Source organism: Neomonachus schauinslandi, chromosome 14 (assembly GCF_002201575.2).
Source record: "Neomonachus schauinslandi chromosome 14, ASM220157v2, whole genome shotgun sequence".
In the NCBI taxonomy this organism is placed as follows: domain Eukaryota; kingdom Metazoa; phylum Chordata; class Mammalia; order Carnivora; family Phocidae; genus Neomonachus; species Neomonachus schauinslandi.
Window position 1 is genome coordinate 36,444,296 of NC_058416.1, and position 21,086 is coordinate 36,465,381.

General features: G+C 37.3%; 1 protein-coding gene across 7 annotated transcripts in view; it reads right to left on the minus strand.

The window, feature by feature from the left end:
- The window catches only part of ELP2 (elongator acetyltransferase complex subunit 2), a 48,756-nt gene that overhangs the window by 24,033 nt on the left and 3,637 nt on the right, over positions 1-21,086 (minus strand). Inside the window, exons 3-16 of one of the 7 annotated variants that reach the window (XM_021686105.2) lie at positions 19,359-19,429; positions 15,592-15,748; positions 15,243-15,320; positions 13,225-13,289; positions 12,381-12,447; positions 11,763-11,903; positions 10,137-10,232; positions 8,559-8,659; positions 8,227-8,358; positions 4,342-4,491; positions 2,459-2,647; positions 1,257-1,326; positions 252-347; positions 48-105 (exon numbers count right to left, since the gene is read on the minus strand). In XM_021686105.2, coding sequence (XP_021541780.1) covers positions 48-105; positions 252-347; positions 1,257-1,326; positions 2,459-2,647; positions 4,342-4,491; positions 8,227-8,358; positions 8,559-8,659; positions 10,137-10,232; positions 11,763-11,903; positions 12,381-12,447; positions 13,225-13,289; positions 15,243-15,320; positions 15,592-15,748; positions 19,359-19,429 — 1,471 coding nt within the window. The remainder of the gene's footprint in view (positions 1-47; positions 106-251; positions 348-1,256; positions 1,327-2,458; positions 2,648-4,341; positions 4,492-8,226; positions 8,359-8,558; positions 8,660-10,136; positions 10,233-11,762; positions 11,904-12,380; positions 12,448-13,224; positions 13,290-15,242; positions 15,321-15,591; positions 15,749-19,358; positions 19,430-21,086) is intronic. The other 6 variants (XM_044920905.1, XM_044920906.1, XM_044920907.1 and 3 more) reach the window with 6 other exon arrangements.

Here is a 21,086-nt window from a genome sequence, read left to right on the forward strand (position 1 = left end):
GTTATGACAGAATCAGATCAAAGAGCTTAACTTTAAGTTTAACTTACAGTTTTTGAACTTCAGGCCATAAAGTATTCTGCAGAAGATGATCCTCAGTGGGAGGTTCTACAATAAATGTATAGCATTGCAATTATTTTTTCTATTTTCATGCAAATAAGTGAATTCCATAGCACTTATTTAGGTCAAGAGTAACCGGTACCATACTATGTGTACTAATGACTCTGTTAAACCATTTTTTTACCATTTCTTACCTGTAAGGATGGAGGGGTGAAAGGCCACTGGTTGATACTCGAAACTAGTACTAGTTAACAGTTCCTCTTCATCAGAAGGCTGAGAAGCTGTATCTCCTAGTTTAAAAGAAACATCAACATCATCAATCAGTCCTCATATGTATATGTCCTATGCACATCCCAATATTAAGACCATCAGAAAGCAGTGGCACCTCAAACTACTGATTGTACTTCAAAGACACATCAACGTGATTCCAAAGCCAAGGCTATTTCCGCTACTCCAGTATTTACCAAATGTGCTTCTTGAAGCACCAGTCAATTCCATAAAGATTCCTTCCTTTTTCTTTGACCTAACGTTTCCCAAACTTAAAACAATCAGACAAATTCTTCAGGCTAGCCATATTAGCATGTGTGGTGGCAGTGCTCCATGAAACACACTCTGTGAAAGCTGCACCAATTTCAGGGTCTGCGTATGGACAGAGTACTTAGCATGAAATGTCTGATGGAGAAAGCAGATGCATGTATTGTGATTTAAAAAAAAAAATTGGAGGCATTTAGGTGGCATAGTCGATTAAGCAGCCGACTCTTGGTATTGACTTGGGCTGTAGGGATCGAGCCATACTTCGGGCTCTGCACTCAGCAAGGAGTCTGCTTGAGATTCTCTGTCCTTCTCCCTCTGCCCCTCCCCCTTCTCTAAAATAAATACATAAATCTTAAAAAAATTATTTTATTTATTTATTTGACAAAGAGAGACAGCGAGAGGGGGAACACAAGCAGGGGGAGTGAGAGAGGGAGAAGCAGGCTTCCCGCTGAGCAGGAAGCCCGATGCAGGGCTCGATCCCAGGACCTTGGGATCATGACCTGAGCTGAAGGCACACGCTTAACGACTGAGCCACCCAGGAGCCCCAATCTTAAAAAAATTATTCAAAAAATCAGTAATGAACATGAGGTACATGTTATCCAAGTATGTAACTAGGTCTTAAAAACCACTATGGGTTCAAAACTTTTGGACACTTAAAGCCTTACCCTGAAAGACAGCTTTATTTGATAACCCCAAAGCAGGGACAGTAGCTCCTTCTGGAAGATCACTGTCTTGCTGGAATAAAAAGTATGATACATGTTTTAAACACTAAAAGTTACTATTACCTCAGGCACACAAAAATATCATGCTCATAAATGCAGAGGAACAATTTAAAGACCACATTGTGTGGATATCTGCCTACACTTCCATTTTCTTTTAAACCAACAGATGGAATGCTAAGCAATCATTCTGCAAAGACAGGCTGCAGTTAACCCCCAATCCTCTACACCCAATCCATAAAGTCGGCTATCTTCTCATCCACGAGCTTGTCAAACCCTAACAGCTCTGTGAGTTTCAAAGTCTGACAAAGAGAGCACTCGTCTGGTTTCTAGCAAAAAGTGGGCTGAAAATGGCATGCCCAGGGCTCTACTTCCAAGAGTCTCCCAAGCACATGCCTAATGATGCCCATGCAAACACCACTGTTTCCTAAAAAGGCACACAGTATTTTCATTAAACATATTTAAATAACTCAATATTTAAAAAAATTTTTACAGAGTGCCATTTGAAGTGCCAATAATCTGCTTATACCCCGCAATTTATACCAATCAAATTATCTTTAGCCACCAAGTAAATCATTGGTCTCATCCAGTAATTCCAAGTACTTCGGTTCCACTGCTCCCTACCTCTAACCTACAGCTACATGGAAATCTCCTTGAAAATATGACCTATCTAGGGGTGCCTTAGTGCCTCAGGTAGCTAAATGTCTGCCTTCCGGCTCAGGTCATGATCCCAGGGTCCTGGGATCGAGCCCCACATCAGCTCTCTGCTCAGCAGGGAGCATGCTTCTCCCTCTCCCTGCCGCTCCCCTGTTTGTGCGTTCTCTCTCTAATAAATAAATGAAATCTTAAAAAAAAAATGACCTATTATATATTGTTTTACTGTAGGCACCTAACACAGTGATGATACATGGTATTCCTGCCTTGATTTAACATTGCTATTCTTTACAGTGTCTTAGGCTACTGTTTAAAAAAATTTCTGGTTTTAACATTTAAATTATTGCACGTCACAATGTGCACAAAAGTTTGTCAAACCAATAATAACATGATTTGACTTCCTTTTACCCATGAGCTCCATTTACAGGCCTAAGCAAAAAAAATTTTTTAAATGAAGTACATGGATTTAGTTGAAACACTAGAGGAATACTCACATTACAAAGCACAAGATCCAGTGATTGGCCCGTAATGGCACAAAAATTTTCCACAAAATTCCGAGGTGCAGAAAATACTCGAAGAACTTTTTCATCTGCTCCAGATACAAACTGAAACCGACTAATCATTGCCAAACATTTCAGGTCATATCCATGTATCTGAGGCCTGGCAATTTCATGCCAAGTCACCTGGGTATTAAAATGGGATAAACAAAAAATGATCATACATTTCGAAAACCAAATTCTTTTCAACAAGCAAAATATCAGATGTAAAATCATATTATGCCATGGAAATATGACCACAGAGCATATTCATCCGTGTTGTGTTTAGTGATAATTCAATCCTTTTTGTTACTGAGTAGTATTCCCTTGTACAGCTATATATATAGATACATGTATATATACACATACACATAAGCTTGTTGATCCATTCACGTACTGATAGACATTTAGATTATTTCCACTTTTTGTCTTTTACTGAAAAAGCAGTTGTGAACATTTCTGTACAAGTCTTTGCACGGACATGGGCTTCTATTTTTCTTGGGTAAATACTACCTATAAGTAAAATGGCTGCATGATATCAAAGATGCATATTTAAATTTTTAAGAAACTGCCAAACTATTTCCCAAAGAGGTTATACATTTCACAATCCCACCAGCAGGGTACAAGAGTGCCAGCGGCCTGCCCCTTCATCAACACTTGGTACACTCTTTTACTTTAGTCATTTTGATAGGTGTGTAATGGTATCTCACTGTAGCTTTACTTTGCATTTCCCTAATGACTAGTGGGGTTGAGAATCTTTTCCTGTCCTTATTTCCTTGTATCTTCTCTGGAGAAGTATCTGTTCAAATCTTTTGCCCATTTTTTTACAGGATTGTTTGTTTTCCTATTACTCAGTTCTGAGATGTTCTTTATATACCCTGGATATCAATCCCTTACTAGAGATGTGCTTGGTAAATACTTTCTCCCAGTTTGTGACCTGTCTTCTCATTTTCCTGACAGTGTCTTTCAAAAAGCAGAAATTTTACATTTTGGTGAAGTCCAATTTATCCATTTTTTTAATGAATGACTAATAAACAACAGCTGAGCTGTACAGGTAATAAATCACAAAGAGCCAAAGAAACGCACTGCAAATCATGTGCTTTGTTTTTTAATGGACTCCAGTGTTGCTCCCAATGCCCTCAACTCCATAATTTGAATCTACCACTGCTACTGAAGTAGTGGCAGATTTCACTCATTTTCAAGGACTGACCCACAGTCAGTTCCAAGAATTTTTGTCAGAAATTAAAGCTGAGTATACAGGCTTTCTCTACCACATAGCACAGTTCAATGGCTTGCCAGTGGTAAAGTTCGGTTGTAATTTTTTGGGCTCAGGTCCAAGACTGAAAAGTTTATTGAACAAAAATTGCCCTCAATCACTATTACCTAATACTACATGACTTTAGAAATTTGCTTTTACTGCAGACTTGACAGTGTTTCCTAATGAATTAAACCTAAAATTACAAGGGATAAGTGAAATTTTATGTAGAACGCAAGTAAATACACTTTGAAAACAACTAACACTTAAATTGTCTGAAATGTAAAGAGTATACGTATGTCTAAGTTTTTAAGAAAATACCGAACCGTTTTCATTAACTGCTGTATCATTTTGCACTCCTACTGGCAACATATGAAAACCCGGCCGCTCAGCATCCTTAGCTCCACTCCTTACTGTCAGTACTTCTCACTTCAGCCACTCTACAGTGTGCAGAGGCACCGTGTCATTGTTTTCACTTGCATTTTCATAGTGGTTAACAATGTTGCCCCACTTTTCACATGCTAAAGGATGTTTTTTAAAAAAATGTACTTTAAAAAAATGTCAGTCAAGTAGGAAGACATTGTACCTCTGATTGGTCTTTTCTATTCCACGGAGCAAAAAGTCGAGTTGTCTGGTCAGTACCAACAGTGATGATAAACTCTCCTTCTGGATCCCACATTAGGTCTTGGACACCATCAAAGTGTCCTGAAATAACAATCTCTGGAGTCCACTCTCTCTGCAATGAAAGTACTCATTACACATCAAAATAATCAGAGATGACTACTACTCAGAATTAAGTCTAATCATGATAATGCCTTCCGCCCTAAGGGCTAATGATGGAAAAGACTGATGCCCCCATCCCCCCAGCAAGGTAAAAAGCTAAAAAAAAAAAAAACAAAAAAACCAAGATGGGATCTTAAAATAATAGGATCCTAAAATAAAAGGATAGGTTTTCCAATCAAGCATATTAGAACTTAAACATTCAAATATGTGTTGCGTCCTTTAAAGCAGTAACCTTGGGAAATTCCCCTCTGTTCAGCATTTACTGAATGCCTCCTAGAAGCCAAACACTATTTAACTTTTCTCTGCCTCAAAGAACTCTTCTGTAAAAGAGTTACCAAGCTTGTACGGTTGTTATGAGAATTGAATGAATTTTTATTTGTAAAGCACCCAGAACAATGCCATACTAGGCATTATGTATTTTCCTGTTAAACTACATAATAAAGAGTATTATGTAAAATGAGTCAGTAGATTCTGAGTATGTGCCTGATTGGGTTTTTTTTTTTTAAAGATTCATTTATTTTAGGGAGACAGAGAGGGAAAGAGAGTGCACCAGCGGGAGGGGCAAAGGGAGAGGGAGAAAGAATCTCAAGCAGACTCTACTCAGCACAGAGCCCAACGCGGGGCTTGATCTCACACCCTGAGATCACAACTTGAGCCGAAACCAAGAGTCAGATGCTTCACCAATTGCGCCACCCAGGAGTCCCGATGGCTTTCTTTATCAAGTAAAAGGAGCTACAGGTATAGAGAACAGAGGATGAATCAAACCCAGCGTACCCACATCCTGAGGAAGCTTGTACCAGCAACCATGCGAACAAAGAGACGATGAAATATAGAAAATGTCATGTGTCTCATCTACAAGCATCTTTTGAACAACCTAAGTAGTGGTAAAACAATCTTTAGAGTAAAAGTAAATTTGTATAAATAGCTAAAAGGTCACTCAAAGCCAATATGATGAATACAGTCAGTGATCAAACTAAGCTATATTATTTTCTAGTCAAAAAAATTAAAAGGTTGTGACTAAGAAGTGCTAATTTCTTCTGTGACATAAAAATTGATTCTAAAGTTAGCACTAATGGGAGTTCCCAAAAAGTTCTGAACAAAGAGCAGCACTTTTGGACTCTCAGTACAGTTTTCCACTGTAACAGTCCTAACATACACTATTTGTTTTTAAAATCAGCCCCAATTGTAACAAATGTGCCACTCTGGTGTGGGAGGCTGTGCATGTGTGGGGGCAGAGGGTAAATGGGAACTCTGTACTTTCTGCTCAATTTTTTTGTGAACCTAAAACTTTTTTTTTTTTTTTTTTTAAAGATTTATTTATTTGAGAGAGCGAGAATGAGAGAGAGAGAGAGAGTACATGAGAGGGGGGAGGGTCAGAGGGAGAAGCAGACTCCCCACCGAGCAGGGAGCCCGATGCGGGACTCGATCCCGGGACTCCGGGATCATGACCTGAGCCGAAGGCAGTCGCTTAACCGACTGAGCCACCCAGGCGCCCGAACCTAAAACTTCTTTAAAAAAATAAAATGTATAAAGTCACCTTAAATACCTGGTAAGCAGCTATTATAAATCTGAAGCCAAATTATAAGCACAAATAAAGTTCCTTGAATTCTATCTTCTGGTTTGAGTTTCTTTTTACTCATCTGATGCTTTTTTTCTATGAAGGCTCTCAAACACTAAAGCTAAAATATGGCTCAAAGGCACTCCAAGTTAAGAACAAAATTTATCCTAAAACATATCTTATCTAAAAGTGCCTTAGGGGCACCTGAGTGGCTCAGTCAGTTAAGCATCCCCCAACTCTTGATTTTGGTTCAGGTCATGATCTCGGGGTCATGGGACTGAGTCCCCACGTCGGGCTTCATGCTCAGCGAGGAGTCTGCTGGGATTTTCTCCCTCTGCCCCTCCCCCACCCACGCACATGCACATACTCTCTCAAATTAAAAAATCTTAAAAAAAAAAAAAAAAAAAGGGCCTTAGCTGATGATTCCCTGGCTCATTTCATAGTAGAAATAATCCTTTTGTTTCTTGGTATGTTTGTACAGTTGACACACAATGTTACATTAGTTTCAGGTGTACAATATAGTGATTCAACGTTATCTATACATTATGCTATGCTCCCACCAGTGTAGTTACCACCTGTCCCCATAAACACTATTACAATACCACTGACTATATTCCTTATGCTGTATCTTTTCTTCCCACGACTTATTCATTCCGTAACTGGAAGTCTGTACCTCCCACTCCCCTTCAGCTACTTGGCCCAACCCTACATCCTCTTTCCTCTCCGGAAACCATCAGTTTGTTCTCTGTATGTATAGTCTGATTCCATACTAATAGAAACAATCTTGAAGGTCAACACCAAATGGAAAACATAAGGGAAAAAGTAAATCATTCCATGCACTGGGAAGTCAAATCCTTATATATAACATAACTATTACAAAGCCCACCAACTAAAGGTTATGCAAAGCCGTGAATTTTTACTTTATAAAGGAAGCCATGAGATGCACATTCAGAATCTATTGACTCACATTTCACTCAATGCTCTTATTTCTTTCATTTATTTACTTGATTTAAAATACATGAATATACTATCCCATATGTACCAGGCCCAGTTTTTCATACCGTACAAATATGAACTCACTGAAGCATCACAGAAACTCTTTGAGTAGGTGCTATTTCTATCCACATTTCACAGAGGAGGAACCTGAGACAGAGGTTAGGCAATGTCCTCGAGGTCACAGAGCTAGAAAATGCTGGGGCCAGGGTCTGAACCAGGCGGCCTCACTCCAAGGCCTGTGCTCTTAGCTGCTGTTCCTGCAATTTCATTTCCCCAAACCCAAAGAAGCAGATCAAAAGCAAATTAGAAAGTAAGAGTGGAATAATGTTGAGAGGCAGCTACATGACTAGAGGAAGATACGAGATTAACAACTACAAAAAAAGATGTAGAAGAACCCAGTATTTAGAGGACCATTTAAAATTACACTTATGAACAGCCCTGAGAGCATTAATATATTCCCTCACAAAATAACAGGTACTCCTACTGCCCTTTTGTCAGTCATTCGTCAGTAATTACCTATGGAGTACCCAACTGTCCAAGGAAAGACCAAATTATGTTATCTCCTTTAAGAAGACAGGGAAAGTAAACATTTTAGGAAACACTCCCATCAAAAAAATTTACAAAACTTAAAGGCAGAGCTTAAAATTTATACAGCTTAAAGTTCACGTACGTAGAAAGTTTACCTATGTGCAAATTTCAAAACCTCAACAATGCTGGACAAATGAATACTTTTAATCTAAGAAAAGCGTAAGTTTCTTACTCAGTATAACTACAGTATAATGTCTATAGTAAGAAGTGATGTCATTTGAACTTAAACACCTCTACTATGTTTCTGCAGAGTATTATAAGTATGTAACATAGTTTACCTAGGTTTCATTTCACTCTATTTGATTACAAATGCTTTATTTATTTATTTTTCTAAAGATTTTATTTATTTATTTGACAGAGAGATAGAGAGAGAGTATAAGTAGGCAGAGAGGCAGGCAGAGGGAGAGGGAGAAGCAGGCTGTCTGACGAGCAGAAAGCCCGATGTGGGGCCCGATGGGATCATGACCCGAGCCGAAGGCAGACGCTTAACTGACTGAGCCACCCAGGCGCCCCTACAAATGCTTTATTTAAAAACGCTTCTCTTACCGGGTTCGCCGCATTCTGTTTCCAAAGATGCAATGCTCCATGGAAAGCATGAGCGATGATCATGGAACCATCTTCATTGAACTGGCAATCATAAAATCCCAGAGTATTTCCACCTACTTCACCTACTCGAACCTATGCAATAAAAGAAAATAATTTATAATCAATATTCCACGCTTTTCACAGTAGAAATCAGAGAGTCCATAGATTGTAACATTCCCTCTTATTTAGCATACATAAAGAGTTAACAGCTGCAGCTCCAGGAATATAAACTTGGGGGTTAAATATTGGTTATCAAACCCAATTTTCTGTTCCTTAAATATTCACATTTTTACCTGTTCTAGCCAAACTCCTGACTCTTCATCTGGAGCCCAGAGAATCATGGTTTTATCCATTGAGGCAGACAACAATCGCATCGGCTGCTGAAGAACACCATCTAAAGAATAAAAGCTAATGCCTTAAAGTGACCAACAAGCATTATGTTTTTAGATTGTACTAGAAAAACATGACATGGGTACTGCACTAGAAAAACATGACATGGGTACCGCAAGAACATTCACTTGCAGCATTACAATAGCAAAATTTTTGGAAATACCACAGAGGTCTACCATTAGAAGACTAGATGAATGACTTGTGGTATATTTAGACAATGGAATATTATTCTTCAATAAAAATAAATTAGAGCTACATGAATCAACATGGATACATCTCCAAAACATGTTAACTAAAAAGGCAAGTTGTAAGAGAATACATATTTATATCAAGTTTTAACAGCTGTAAAGCAATACTGTTTGTGGCTATGTAAAGATGTAGCAGAAGTACAAAAAACACTCATGGGAGGGCGCCTGGGTGGCTCAGTGGGTTAAGCAACTGCCTTCGGCTCAGGTCATGATCCTGGAGTCCCGGGATCGAGTCCCGCATCGGGCTCCCTGCTCAGCGGGGAGTCTGCTTCTCCCTCTAACCCTCCTCCCTCTCATGCTCTCTGTCTCTCATTCTCTCTCTCTCAAATAAATAAATAAAATCTTTAAAAAAAAAAAAAAAAACACTCATGGGAATGATATGCAGTAAATTCAGTCCTGTAGTTGCCCTAAGGGAAGAATGGAAGGGAAAGAGTTCAGGAAAGAATACACAGAGGTCCCTCAATACCAGTAATATCTTTTTTCTTTTTTAACTGCAACAAATATGGCATAATATCAATAATAGATGAATACTGATTACCTGAGTATTCATTATTGATCTTTTCTATTCTTGCCCTGGGGAAGGGGCTAGAGGAAGAATGTGAGATTTGTGCCTTGTTCAGCTCTACACTGCAGCACCAGCCTCAGCATGCAACCATCACTCCATAAATGAAGATTGAGGGCAAAAGAAAGAGGAAGAAAGTCTTGTTTTTTCATAAATGTTGTATCCCAGTATTACACCAACTTTCTATTTGCAGGGAGTAAAGGTTCCAGTGAAATTGAAGTTGGCTTAAAAGTCAATTTCTCTTAAATCCCATAATGATTAGATGAAACCTTTTAAAGAGAGTTAAAAGGGGTGTGGTGGTTTCAGCATCACAGCATCAGTCACACTTTTCCCACTCAGGAGTGTAAGTTTCAATGGAATTGAGTGTCCAGCAGAACATGTCCAGCAACTGCAATATTATACTTTGCCAACTTAAAAATGTCTTATATTTGAAATTCTTATTTATTTTTTTTAACTTTTTTTTAAGACTTTAAGTAATCTCTACACTCAACATGGGGCCCAAATTTATAACCCTGAGATCAAGAGTTGCATGCTCTACTGACTGAGCCAGCCAGATGTCCCTATTTGAGATTTTTAATCAAAAAAACCCTCCACTTCATTTGGTCAGCTTAAAATTCTATACGTGAGATTTAAGTGAAATGAGGGATATGTGTATGTTTTTTTTTTCCTACCTTTGTAGAATGAAGGCTGCCAATGAACTGCATTTACCCAGTTTTCATGACCAGCCAGCACAGTCTCCAGAGTAACTGCAAATGCTATTTTAATACCTATAACAAAAACAATGACATTTTCTTTTCTCAAAGCTCTTCTAAAAAGAATTTTCATAACCAAGTTGTACAATTACATACCCCCTTTCAAAAATCAGAACATGATTTAGATTTAACAAAAAGAGCATTCAACAAAAAAATAAATTCCAATAATTTTATCCATTGTTCAAAATTACGGAGAAAAAAGTCCTAAAGATATATAAATTTTTCTCTATCTAATCATAAACACATACTAAGGAATATGTTCGATTTTAAAAGTTTTCTGGAACAGCTACTGTTATATTCCAATTAAAAAGCAAAGCCAGACATGTCAGGCTCCTTGAAGCCTCCTATCCGCACTCATTATCAACATGCAATAGCTTAAATACCATTTTTTAAAAAAACAAGATAAATGTGGAAATAGGGGCGCCTGGGTGGCTCAGTCGTTAAACATCTGCCTTCGGCTCAGGTCATGATCCCAAAGTCCTGGGATCGAGCCCCGCATCAGACTCCCTGCTCCACAGGAGGCCTGCTTCTCCCTCTCCCACTCCCCCTCCTTGTGTTCCCTCTCTCGTTGTGTCTCTCTCTGTCAAATAAATAAAATCTTTAAAAAAAAAATGTAGAAAGAGATCAAATCAGTATCGTAACCTTTCAAATAAAATAATAAAAATGTCACAAAAATTTCATATTTGGGAATAACTAGCTACTCATAACATGCTGGTTAAAGATTTCCTGGTTCTATGGGGCGCCTGGGTGGCTCAGTCGTTAAGCGTCTGCCTTCGGCTCAGGTCATGGTCCCAGGGTCCTGGGATCGAGCCCCGCATCGGGCTCCCTGCTCCGCGGGAAGCCTACTTCTCCCTCTCCCACTCCCCCTGCTTGTGTTCCCTCTCTCGCTGTGTCTCTCTCTGTCAAATAAATAAAATCTTTAAAAAAAAAAAAAAAAGATTTCCTGGTTCTCCCTATAAAACTATGTTACCAAAATCTCAACTCTAGTCGGCTTTAAAACCAATTAAAGTAATAAGAAAGAAGAGTATTCCTAGGTGAACAATGCTCACTGAGGGCTAACTTTATAATTTAGGTGAACACTCAAAAGTATTTCCTTCAAATACAACATTCCAGCAGGATCTACCATGCAGAGGTACTGTCTGATTCCAGACAGTAAGAAAATCAGAATTACATATACCACTCAAGTGTAGTGCTTTGGCTTGTCTCTTATTTAAGTAAAGGTATGGATAATTCTCTTTATTCCTTTAGATCTTCCTATGCTAAAACTGCAAATTTGGCATCATTTTATAAATTAATTTACTGAGAAAACATTGGACATTTTCAGCAATTTTTAAAAATCTTACTAATATGGTTAGAAAAAAATAAGTTTCATATATGAAAAATAACTTATCCTCAAATATAACCTTTATTAAAAAAATGCATAGTATCAGTTTCAGGGAGGCAACAGATACTTCTGAAAAACTAACCTTCACGTAGGTGTATAGTGAAACAGATAAATGAATGAACTAGGAAGCTGCTACATCAAATATTTTCATTATTACTCACTTTCTTTTTCTATTGTAAAAGTATTTTCCTTCAGTTTTATATTATCATCGTCTTGAGTTTCTAAAGATGTTGATTTTATATATAGTCTCCACATTCGTATCAGGCAATCTTGTGAACAGCTTGCTAGGAAAAGATCTCTACCTAATAAAACAAAAAATGTTATTATTTTTTAAACATTATATTCTTAAATTTGGGTATAGGACTTTCTCCTCTACAATATGCTGATCTCTAGATTTCCTGGAAAAATGAGACTTTGTTTCCCTACCCTTCATTCATTTAACCTATATTCTTTTTTAGTAACATTGGCAAATATACATACAATGCTAATAAATGGTTACAATGTGCAGCATTCTTATACACAGTCCACAAAATTCTACAAAGAATTCAAGAATGTCTTCATGTGTAATAGCTAGTGTCCTCTTTAAAACATCAACTAGTTTCATCCTCTACCACCCCAATTAATAGTTAACAAAGGGGTAAGAATTCTCTTTTCTAATAGAAACAATAGAAAAATGTTACATACAAAGAAAACATTAAATGAACACATAAGAGGCTGCTTTCCTGGAAGTTCCACACACTTGCCCCATCATATGTACTTCAGCAAGATTTCATACTGACCAAAGGTTGCCCATTCCACGCCTCTTATCCAATCCTCGTGTCCACAGAGCAAAAGCACTTTCTGAAACTAGTAAGATAACAAAAATCACCGGGCTTGATGTAAGAATTTAATATTTTCATGTGTATCAGTGATTTCATTTGGGGTTACAGGCAGTCCTAATGCACTGTTTTTTGTTTGGTTTTAAATTGGGAACACTCTGGTCAGACATAAGATAGAGCTCTCATTTGGGAATAAAAATCTTATAATCATCTAACTCATGTGAGTAGGTAATATAGTATCTATAGACAAATAAATACTCTAAATGTTTACAGGATAAAATGACATGTGCTGCTCTACAGAGAAAAGTTGGGTGGTTGGACATTCACAACCATTTTAAACTTTCTTATAGAATGCAAAGAAACAAGCATCTCTATTATTAAATAAATAAACCTAAAGTTAAACTACATCTTTTCTGGAACTTCCCTCCTGTAATTTAACCACTCAACGTGCAGGTAAAGCTCAGAAGGACAAATAAACACTACCAGGGGAATTTCACCATAGATATACTTTATTTAAAATCTACAAAAAAAAAAAATCCACTACCACAACATTCCTCCTGTCCTTCCCCCATCCAACGACCTGTTTCCCACCTAACAACTCTGGACCAGGTGGCCAAGACAGCACTTACTTGGTGTTCAAACAAAGTGGAAAACTGTCTAAGAGAGGATGTCAAAAAAGATTCTCCTATTGGACTATTTTGGTTTAGATCAGAATATTGCTTAAAATTCTACCATATGGAAATAGTATTATGATATGTAATTAAGCAGAACATAATTCTAGTACCTTAATGAAATCATTAATTACCTGGTCATCTCTTTGAACGAATAAGTGAATTTTGCAATCATCATCGCCACATGCTAATATTGGTACTGGAAGGATAAAAAGAGGCCTTACTGTAAATATTCTATCACATGTTATGATTATCACCAATGCTGGATTCTAAGCACTGGGTAAAGAACCCAGGCTTCTACTTTCCACACCCTGAACAAATACATTGAAAGTGCTCAATAAATGTCTACAGGAATAAAATGAACACTCTAAAATGTTCTATTAAGTGGTTACTTAGCAAAGAATGACTGAGAGTCCTTCCCTCCATCCTATATCATTTATGATAGAAGTAGTGGTGAAAAGAACAACATAAAAAACATTTCACCAAGTCAACCAGAAGATTAATCCAAAAAGTTGTTAACCCAACTGAGTAAGAAAATATAAGAGCTATGAGCCCAGCATCATGGCTACTGCACAAAGATTTAAGGGTATGTTTGTCACTTCAAGCATCTTACATTTTGTTTGAGAATTCAACAGTAAAACCAAATTCATGAAGCCAGTAGAGAACAAAGTAAAAGGGCATGTAATTATTGCATAATTGAAAGTTGCTAAGACAGTAGATCTTAAAAGTTCTCATCACAAGGAAAAAAAATTCTGTAACTACGTATGCTCAGGGACATTAATCAGACTTACTGTGGTGATCATTTCTCAATATATACAAATATCAAATCATGATGTTGTACACTTAAAACTAATATGTCACTTATACATCAATTTGTAAAAAAAAAAAAAAAAGGTCGTTAAATACATAGTTAAAATGCTATGAAAGATGAGGCTATAAAAAACTGACATTACCAAAGAACAGCAGATAAAATAAGGACTCTTTTTCTAAGTAAATGTAAACATAAGTGTGTTTTTCAAAGATTTCCTCACTTTAAATCAAGTAAAAAATAAAACTCCAGTCACTTGGCCTCAATGTGGATGGGAAGAAACTAAATTCTCTGTTATAAAGCCAGGATGTGGGGCGTCTGGGTGGCTCAGTCGTTAAGCGGCTGCCTTCAGCTCAGGTCATGATCCCGGGGTCCTGGGATCGAGTCCCGCATCGGGCTCCCGGCTCGGCAGGAAGCCTGCTTCTCCCTCTCCCATTCCCCCTGCTTGTGTTCCTGCTCTTGCTATCTCTCTCTCTGTCAAATAAATAAATAAAATCTTTTAAAAAATTTTTTTAAATTAAAAACTAAATAAATAAAGCCAGGATGTATGAGTTCCTCCTACTGGGGAGCCCTCACACAAAGTGGGAATATCATATGAAACGGTGGAGTCACAGTTCCTGCTGTGGAGGGCATCGGAGGCTAGGGGCTTGCAGGCCTGCCTCTCTCCTCCAGGTATGTCCTCTAACTGAGGTGGCAGAGATGGACCGACTCCCACTGGCCATCAACTTTGTGGAGGATAATTAAAGGTATAGACAGGTGGGTTTCATAGCAAAGGGGAAAACTTTGTTGGGAAATTTTAAGTGGTCTTGGGCAAATGGTTATTATGCAGGATGTGAAGAGACTCTCATCCTCACAGAAATGTTCATAGGGGACATCTTCAGTATTTTTTCAACTTATCCTAGACCTTCACCTTCAAAGGGTTAATTTTCCCAAATTAGATCTACAGATGTTGATAATATATTTGATAAATAGCAGTATCAATCCCAAGTACATATTAAGTCACTTAAATTTTCAACAGCTATCAAAATTCTTAACACTTTCCCTTAATTTTATGTTCTATACAAAAATCATTTGAATACTGAAAATAAAAAGTACACTTCTGGTGAGCATAGCATAAGGTACAGAGTAGTAGAATCACTATGTTGTACACCCGAAACTATTGTCTAATGTAACATTTTGTCAACCATACTTCAATTTTTTTAAAAAGTGTATTATCCATGTTTCAACTTGTTTCATGAAAACATTTAGATACGAAATTAAGACCTAATGTTTCTTATAGGTTCTGGTTATATGGAGATATAAAAATATATTGCTGTTTTAATGTATACTTAGCAAGATACTCACCATCAGTATTAGGCAAATAAGATAAGCAGAGAGCCAGAGTGAATCCATTTTCAAAGTTCAAGGTCTGAAGGCACGTTACTAAGAAGTAATAAAAAACACCATGAACAACTAACTCTGAGCTTATCCACCCAGAAAGGCTGGGTAGCATCATCACAGCCCTGGGTGCAGGAGGGGATGAAAGAGGTCAATCCTGAGCCCCCAATGACCATGTGAATTTAAATTATCAACCTTTAACATTACAGAGAACAAAATGACTTAAAACACTGAAAAAAAAAATGGTTATGTATGTTCTCCTGTCACTCATTTGACAATTACTATTTCATAGAGATTATAATGTCTTTAAACCTACCTTCTGAACCCTTTTTAGACCAGATTCGAACGGTAGAATCAGAAGCTGCAGAAACTATCAGTGTATGTAATTCAACATCCGATGCCCTCCTCTGGTAAAGAGCATGTACTGCATAAACAGGTCCTTCATGGCCTTGGAGATGGACTGCTTTTAAAAGCTACATCAGAAAGAGTTGACAAAAACGTGATAAAAAAGGAATTAACCGTTCATCTTTATCTAACTAAAATCACAGAATTAAAGGTACAGTTAAAATGCGTGACCCAGAATACAACCTTTCAAGTTGAAGAGAAGGTAAACTTCAGAGAAGTTCGTCTGAACACAGTAAGGACACACAAACGTGAACAGCCTTTGACACGGCAATTTCCCATCTAAGAATCTACTCTGAGATGCTAACCGCACTAGTGTAACAATAAAAGGCAAATGCAGAAAGACATTCATCACACACCCTTTATAACAGTGAAAAATTGCAATTAACCTAAAATTCCTAATACGAAACTGATTAAATTATTGTAGACATACACTGTACCCAATAAAAAGATAACATAGAAAGACAACCACAACATTGACATTTTTGAAGACTACAGCCAGCTTTGTGGAATGTTCCTTCTTTTGGATTAGTGTGATATTTCCTCATGATTAGATTCTGGATATACATTTTAACATCATTACTATCCGCATGCATTATGTCAGGAAGCACATGATATCACTCAGTCCCAATTTTAGTGATGTTAACCTTGGTATCCTAGTAGAGGTAGTGTCTGCCAAGTTTTTTCACTGTGAAGTTAATTTTTTTTTGGTGATACTATGTGAGATTATACATTGGAATTGGGTAAATATTCTATTCTCTATCAAACTTTTACCAAGTACTTTTAGCATACACGCATACTTGCCTGAATCAGGTACAGTTAGAGAATGAAAAAAATGCCAAACAGAACTAGAAAATCCCACTTGTTTAATCAAGTCTACCTGCCTGCCATGCAAAATTATTCACTATGGTATCATTTCTGCTATTTTAGGTATACTTTTTGGAGTTCGAAATGTGTGAGATTCCACCATGTCCTTTGAGAAGTGTCTTCTATGATTTGCTGTCTACTGAAATAGAGGGGCCCCTTAAATGCCTGCTCAGTTGTTTTCACAATTAAGCAAAACTCTGCCACTCAAGATGATTAATAGTTATGTATGAGGATCTGTACACTAACTTCCTGTAATCATTGACCTTTGGCTTCTTCGAAAAATCATTTTTAAAAACTCAACTACAGTATAATCTCTTTTATGTATCATCAGACACACAAAATAGAGAGCTAGAACAACGTTCATTAGGATGTTAACTCTGTTTTGTACTTAATCTTCCTTCTTTACACTTTCCTGTATTTAAACTTTTTTCACATGAGTCTCTATCATTACTCCCTAAAAGATTAAATCTATTTAAAGTACTCACTTTACATTTTTAAGCAGGGTGATATATCAACCATCAGAGAATTTTAAAAACTCAAACAAAAGAAACCTCTCAAGTTCACCAGCTTGTTAAAAAACAATGCTTGAGGGGCGCCTGGGTGGCTCAGTTGGTTAAGCGGCTGCCTTCAGTTCAGGTCATGATCCCAGGGTCTTGGGATCGAGTCCCACATGGGGCTCCCGGCTCGGTGGAGAGCCTGCTTCTCCCTCTCCGTCTGCCGCTCTGCCTACTCACGCTCTCTATCTCTGTTAAATAAATAAATAAATAATCTTAAAAAAAAAAAAAATGCTCAATCGTCAGAGACTCAAACTTCTCATTATACCAGCTTAGAATTATTTCCTTTTATCAGAAGTGTGTGTTGAGCTCCTGTGTACATGGGAATGCATATGGAAAGGAACCCGTAAGCCTCTAAGGTTCCCATGTGTGGACCCTTCCCCTAAACCCTCTTATTCCCTTCATCCCCTTTCACGCCTTTTACCCTCCTGCTGTCCTCCTCTCTGTCTGGCTTCACATTCTCTTCTGGCCTCTAAGTTTGCTGTCTGCCTTCAGATACTTGCTCAGTCCTCCCTACTGACAGAAGCATGAGGCAACACTGAGGAAAGAGTTTTGCAAGTATCACCTCAAATCTCAAAAATGAGTGCTCAAATCATTCTCTGGATTCCTCTGCCAAGATCGGTCCAAACACGACTTAAGTTTGTTACACTCCTCTTTGCTCTTATTCAAGTCTAGGTACTTCCAAAATCCCCACCTCCACATCTGCCCTCTTTCTGAGGACAAGTTTGGACGTCTGGCCAGCAATTCAAATGACATGTCTGTAAGTAAATTCCACATATTCCTTCCTACTTCCCTTATTTTTCTTTGTAGAAGCACCTTTCTCTCAGAGCCTGAAAACAGAATCCCACTACTTTTAATTACTCACTCCCCTAACACCAGCTCCCACTCCTTTGATAACTAGTCAATGTCAAAATCATCTTCCCTTCAAAAACACACCCCACACTGCTTTCTTCATATTTTTTCCTACTCTAATTTGGCACACTGCTGTCAGATTCATCTTCTTTTGACACTCATATTGTTCTGCTTAGAAATTACCAATGACTTCCAAAAGCCTGCTAATAAAGAACAAACTCTTAAAGCTGATATTCACATTGCCACACAATCTTCTCCTATTGTATGTACTTAGTATTACTGCCTACAATGAATTACCTAGGAACATTTCCAAAACTATGGTGTTCAGAGTTATAAGGAATGCTAAGCGATTTAAAAGGAAAAAAAAAAAAAATTCAAACTTGAAAGAAATTTGGAAAATGCTAGTTAAATGAAGATATTCAATGTTCGTCCATGTCAGAACTCTGCAGGGATTTCACTACACTCATGGTGCACTGGGACTCTCTAAAGAAGGTATAGGATATATACCTTAGGTATATACACCAAAGTTATTTCCCAACCTTGATTGCCCATAGATTCCTTTTTTCACATAACTTCTTGAAAGATGAGTAATTCTCTGAACAAACTTTAGAAAACCCTGCCCTAAAGACATCTTAGGCTTCGGTTAAGACTGGATACTGCTAAGCAGGTGGTCTCCTTTACCACCTGAGCTTTTTTATTCATGCCATTTTTCCTACCAGGAATTCTCGCCCCTTAAATTCCTCCCAAGGAAACCATCCCACACTTTAAGACCCAACTCAAAGGCCACCTCTTAAAACTCTACTGAACTCACAGCACCATGGTTGTCGTACAGCAAGTTAGAGCACACATCTACGGAGCTACCCTTGTACTTTAGCTATTCAAGTACATTTTGCCATCAAAACCATGTACATGAATCATAAACAAGATTCTGCCTCCTCTTCATCTTCTGCATGACAGATGTTCAAATGTCTAACACGCTTTTAATCTTCGCTTACAACTAGAAACAACCTAGTGTCCATCAGTAGAGATCCATCCATAGTCAGCAGTGCATATTTATAACATTACTTAGAATTATGTAAATCTATACCCACGTGGTAACAGCTGTCCTATGAACACGAGCATTGTTAATTTTTGCTATCACTGAAAAGAGAACAAATGGCCCCTGTAAGTGCAGTTGGAAACTATTCCAAAGAGATGGGAAATTCACAGAAATGAATGACAGCATATGAATATGAGAACAAATATTAGAGGAAAGGGTACAGGGCATGTGAAGTACAGAACATACAGGATCTGGATTACTAATAAGAATGAAGCAACTTCATAAAAGAACACGGCTGATATGAAGAAAAGAGCTGAAAATAAAAGCAGATATAAGTTATTTCTTGTAACTATAAACATGTCTACCCACCTGATTATTCTCTATTTCCCAGTGAATCACTTGATTATCAGATCCTCCAGAAACTAATTCAGTAGAAGAAGCTGGAAAAAATTTTATTTCCAAAAATATTTTTATTTTTTCCCAGCTATTTTGAGAACTTTCAAAGCTATAGAAAAGATATAAGAAAACTCATATACCCCTTACCTAGACTCACCAACTGTTAACATTTTGCCACATTTGCTTAAAATCTCACTTTCTCTATATATGTATATGCATAGACCTCTTTGTTTATGGCAAACCATTTAAAAATAAGTTGCAGATATCAGGACCTCTGACTGTTAAAACACTTTTTCATATATCTTCTAAGAATTGGAACATTCCCCAACATTACCACAATACGATTATTGTATTCAACAATTTTAATTGTTGACACAGCATCATTAATGTAACATACAGTCCATATTAAAACTGCCCCAAATTGTCCCAGTAATGTCTTTTATACCTTTTTAAAATTCTGAATCTAAGGACCACACATTGCATATTTAGTTGTCATATCTTTTTAGTCTCCTTTAACCTAGAATAGTTTCCCAGTCCCCCTTTTTTGTGACAATGAGAGTCCCAGACAATTGTTTTGCAGAATGTTCCTAATCTGGATATATCTGGTTGTTTCCTCATGTAAGATTCAGGCTAAACACTTTTGGCAGGAATAACATATATGAGATATTATAGTCAGCTGCTGTTACCAAGTATACGACATATTTTTAAAATAAGACAAATATTTCAAAGTAGTTTTTTTTAACCATTTACAACTTCTTATTGATAACAAAAGGATTAACAACCAAAAGGGGGGTGGAAATAATCAGATATCATTTTGGTTTGGATTTTCCACTTGTTTGTTTCTTCTGGCCTATGTGCTAGATACTTAGGGGAAGCGGTGGGGAATTGTCTAAAGGACACTGGACTTATAGTCAGAAGTCCCAGGTTCATGTCCTACCCTAGTGCCAGCCAGCTGTGATATTGGGGTTTAATTTCTTCATACATCACAGAAATTAAGCCATTTAACTACATGACTTTGGAAAATACTATAAGGAACATAAAAGTAATGTGTTAAATTTTAAAAATATGAAATAGTATTTTTTTTTAATCTTTTTAAGTAGGCTCCACACCCAACATGGGGCTTGAACTCATGACCCTGAGATCAAGAGTCACATACTCTACTGACTGAGCCAGCCTGGCATCCCTGAAAATATGAAATGGTATTATTAAAATGTTATGTTCACTGATACCTGGGTTAAGAAAAAACATCTCAATTATCTGGTGATAGAGCCCTAATCTTAGAGGAAACCAAACATAATAGTTATAGATTACAGTGAAACACAAGCAATTCATTTTATGTAACCTCACTTTTAAAGGGAAGATAAAATATACTAGCCCAAATTAATATTTTATAATAAATCCCTATACAGAAATTCAAGTAGTCTTTGATGTCACTTGGTGGCAATTAATATAATTACAATTGTGCTTTAATATCTGCACCAACAGCCACTCTTTCTAATTTAAAGATTTTTACTGACCTAACATGACTAATCCTGCATTATGAAATGAAGTAGCTTATTAAACTTTTTTTTAATGTCACAGATAAAGTCATGGCAAAGTCTTAACTCGTTCAGAAAATTCTGCATTTGCGCACGGCTCAGAAGGCTCTCAATAAATGTTTATGGAAAGGAAAATAAAATTAATTCAGAGTCCATAAGAATA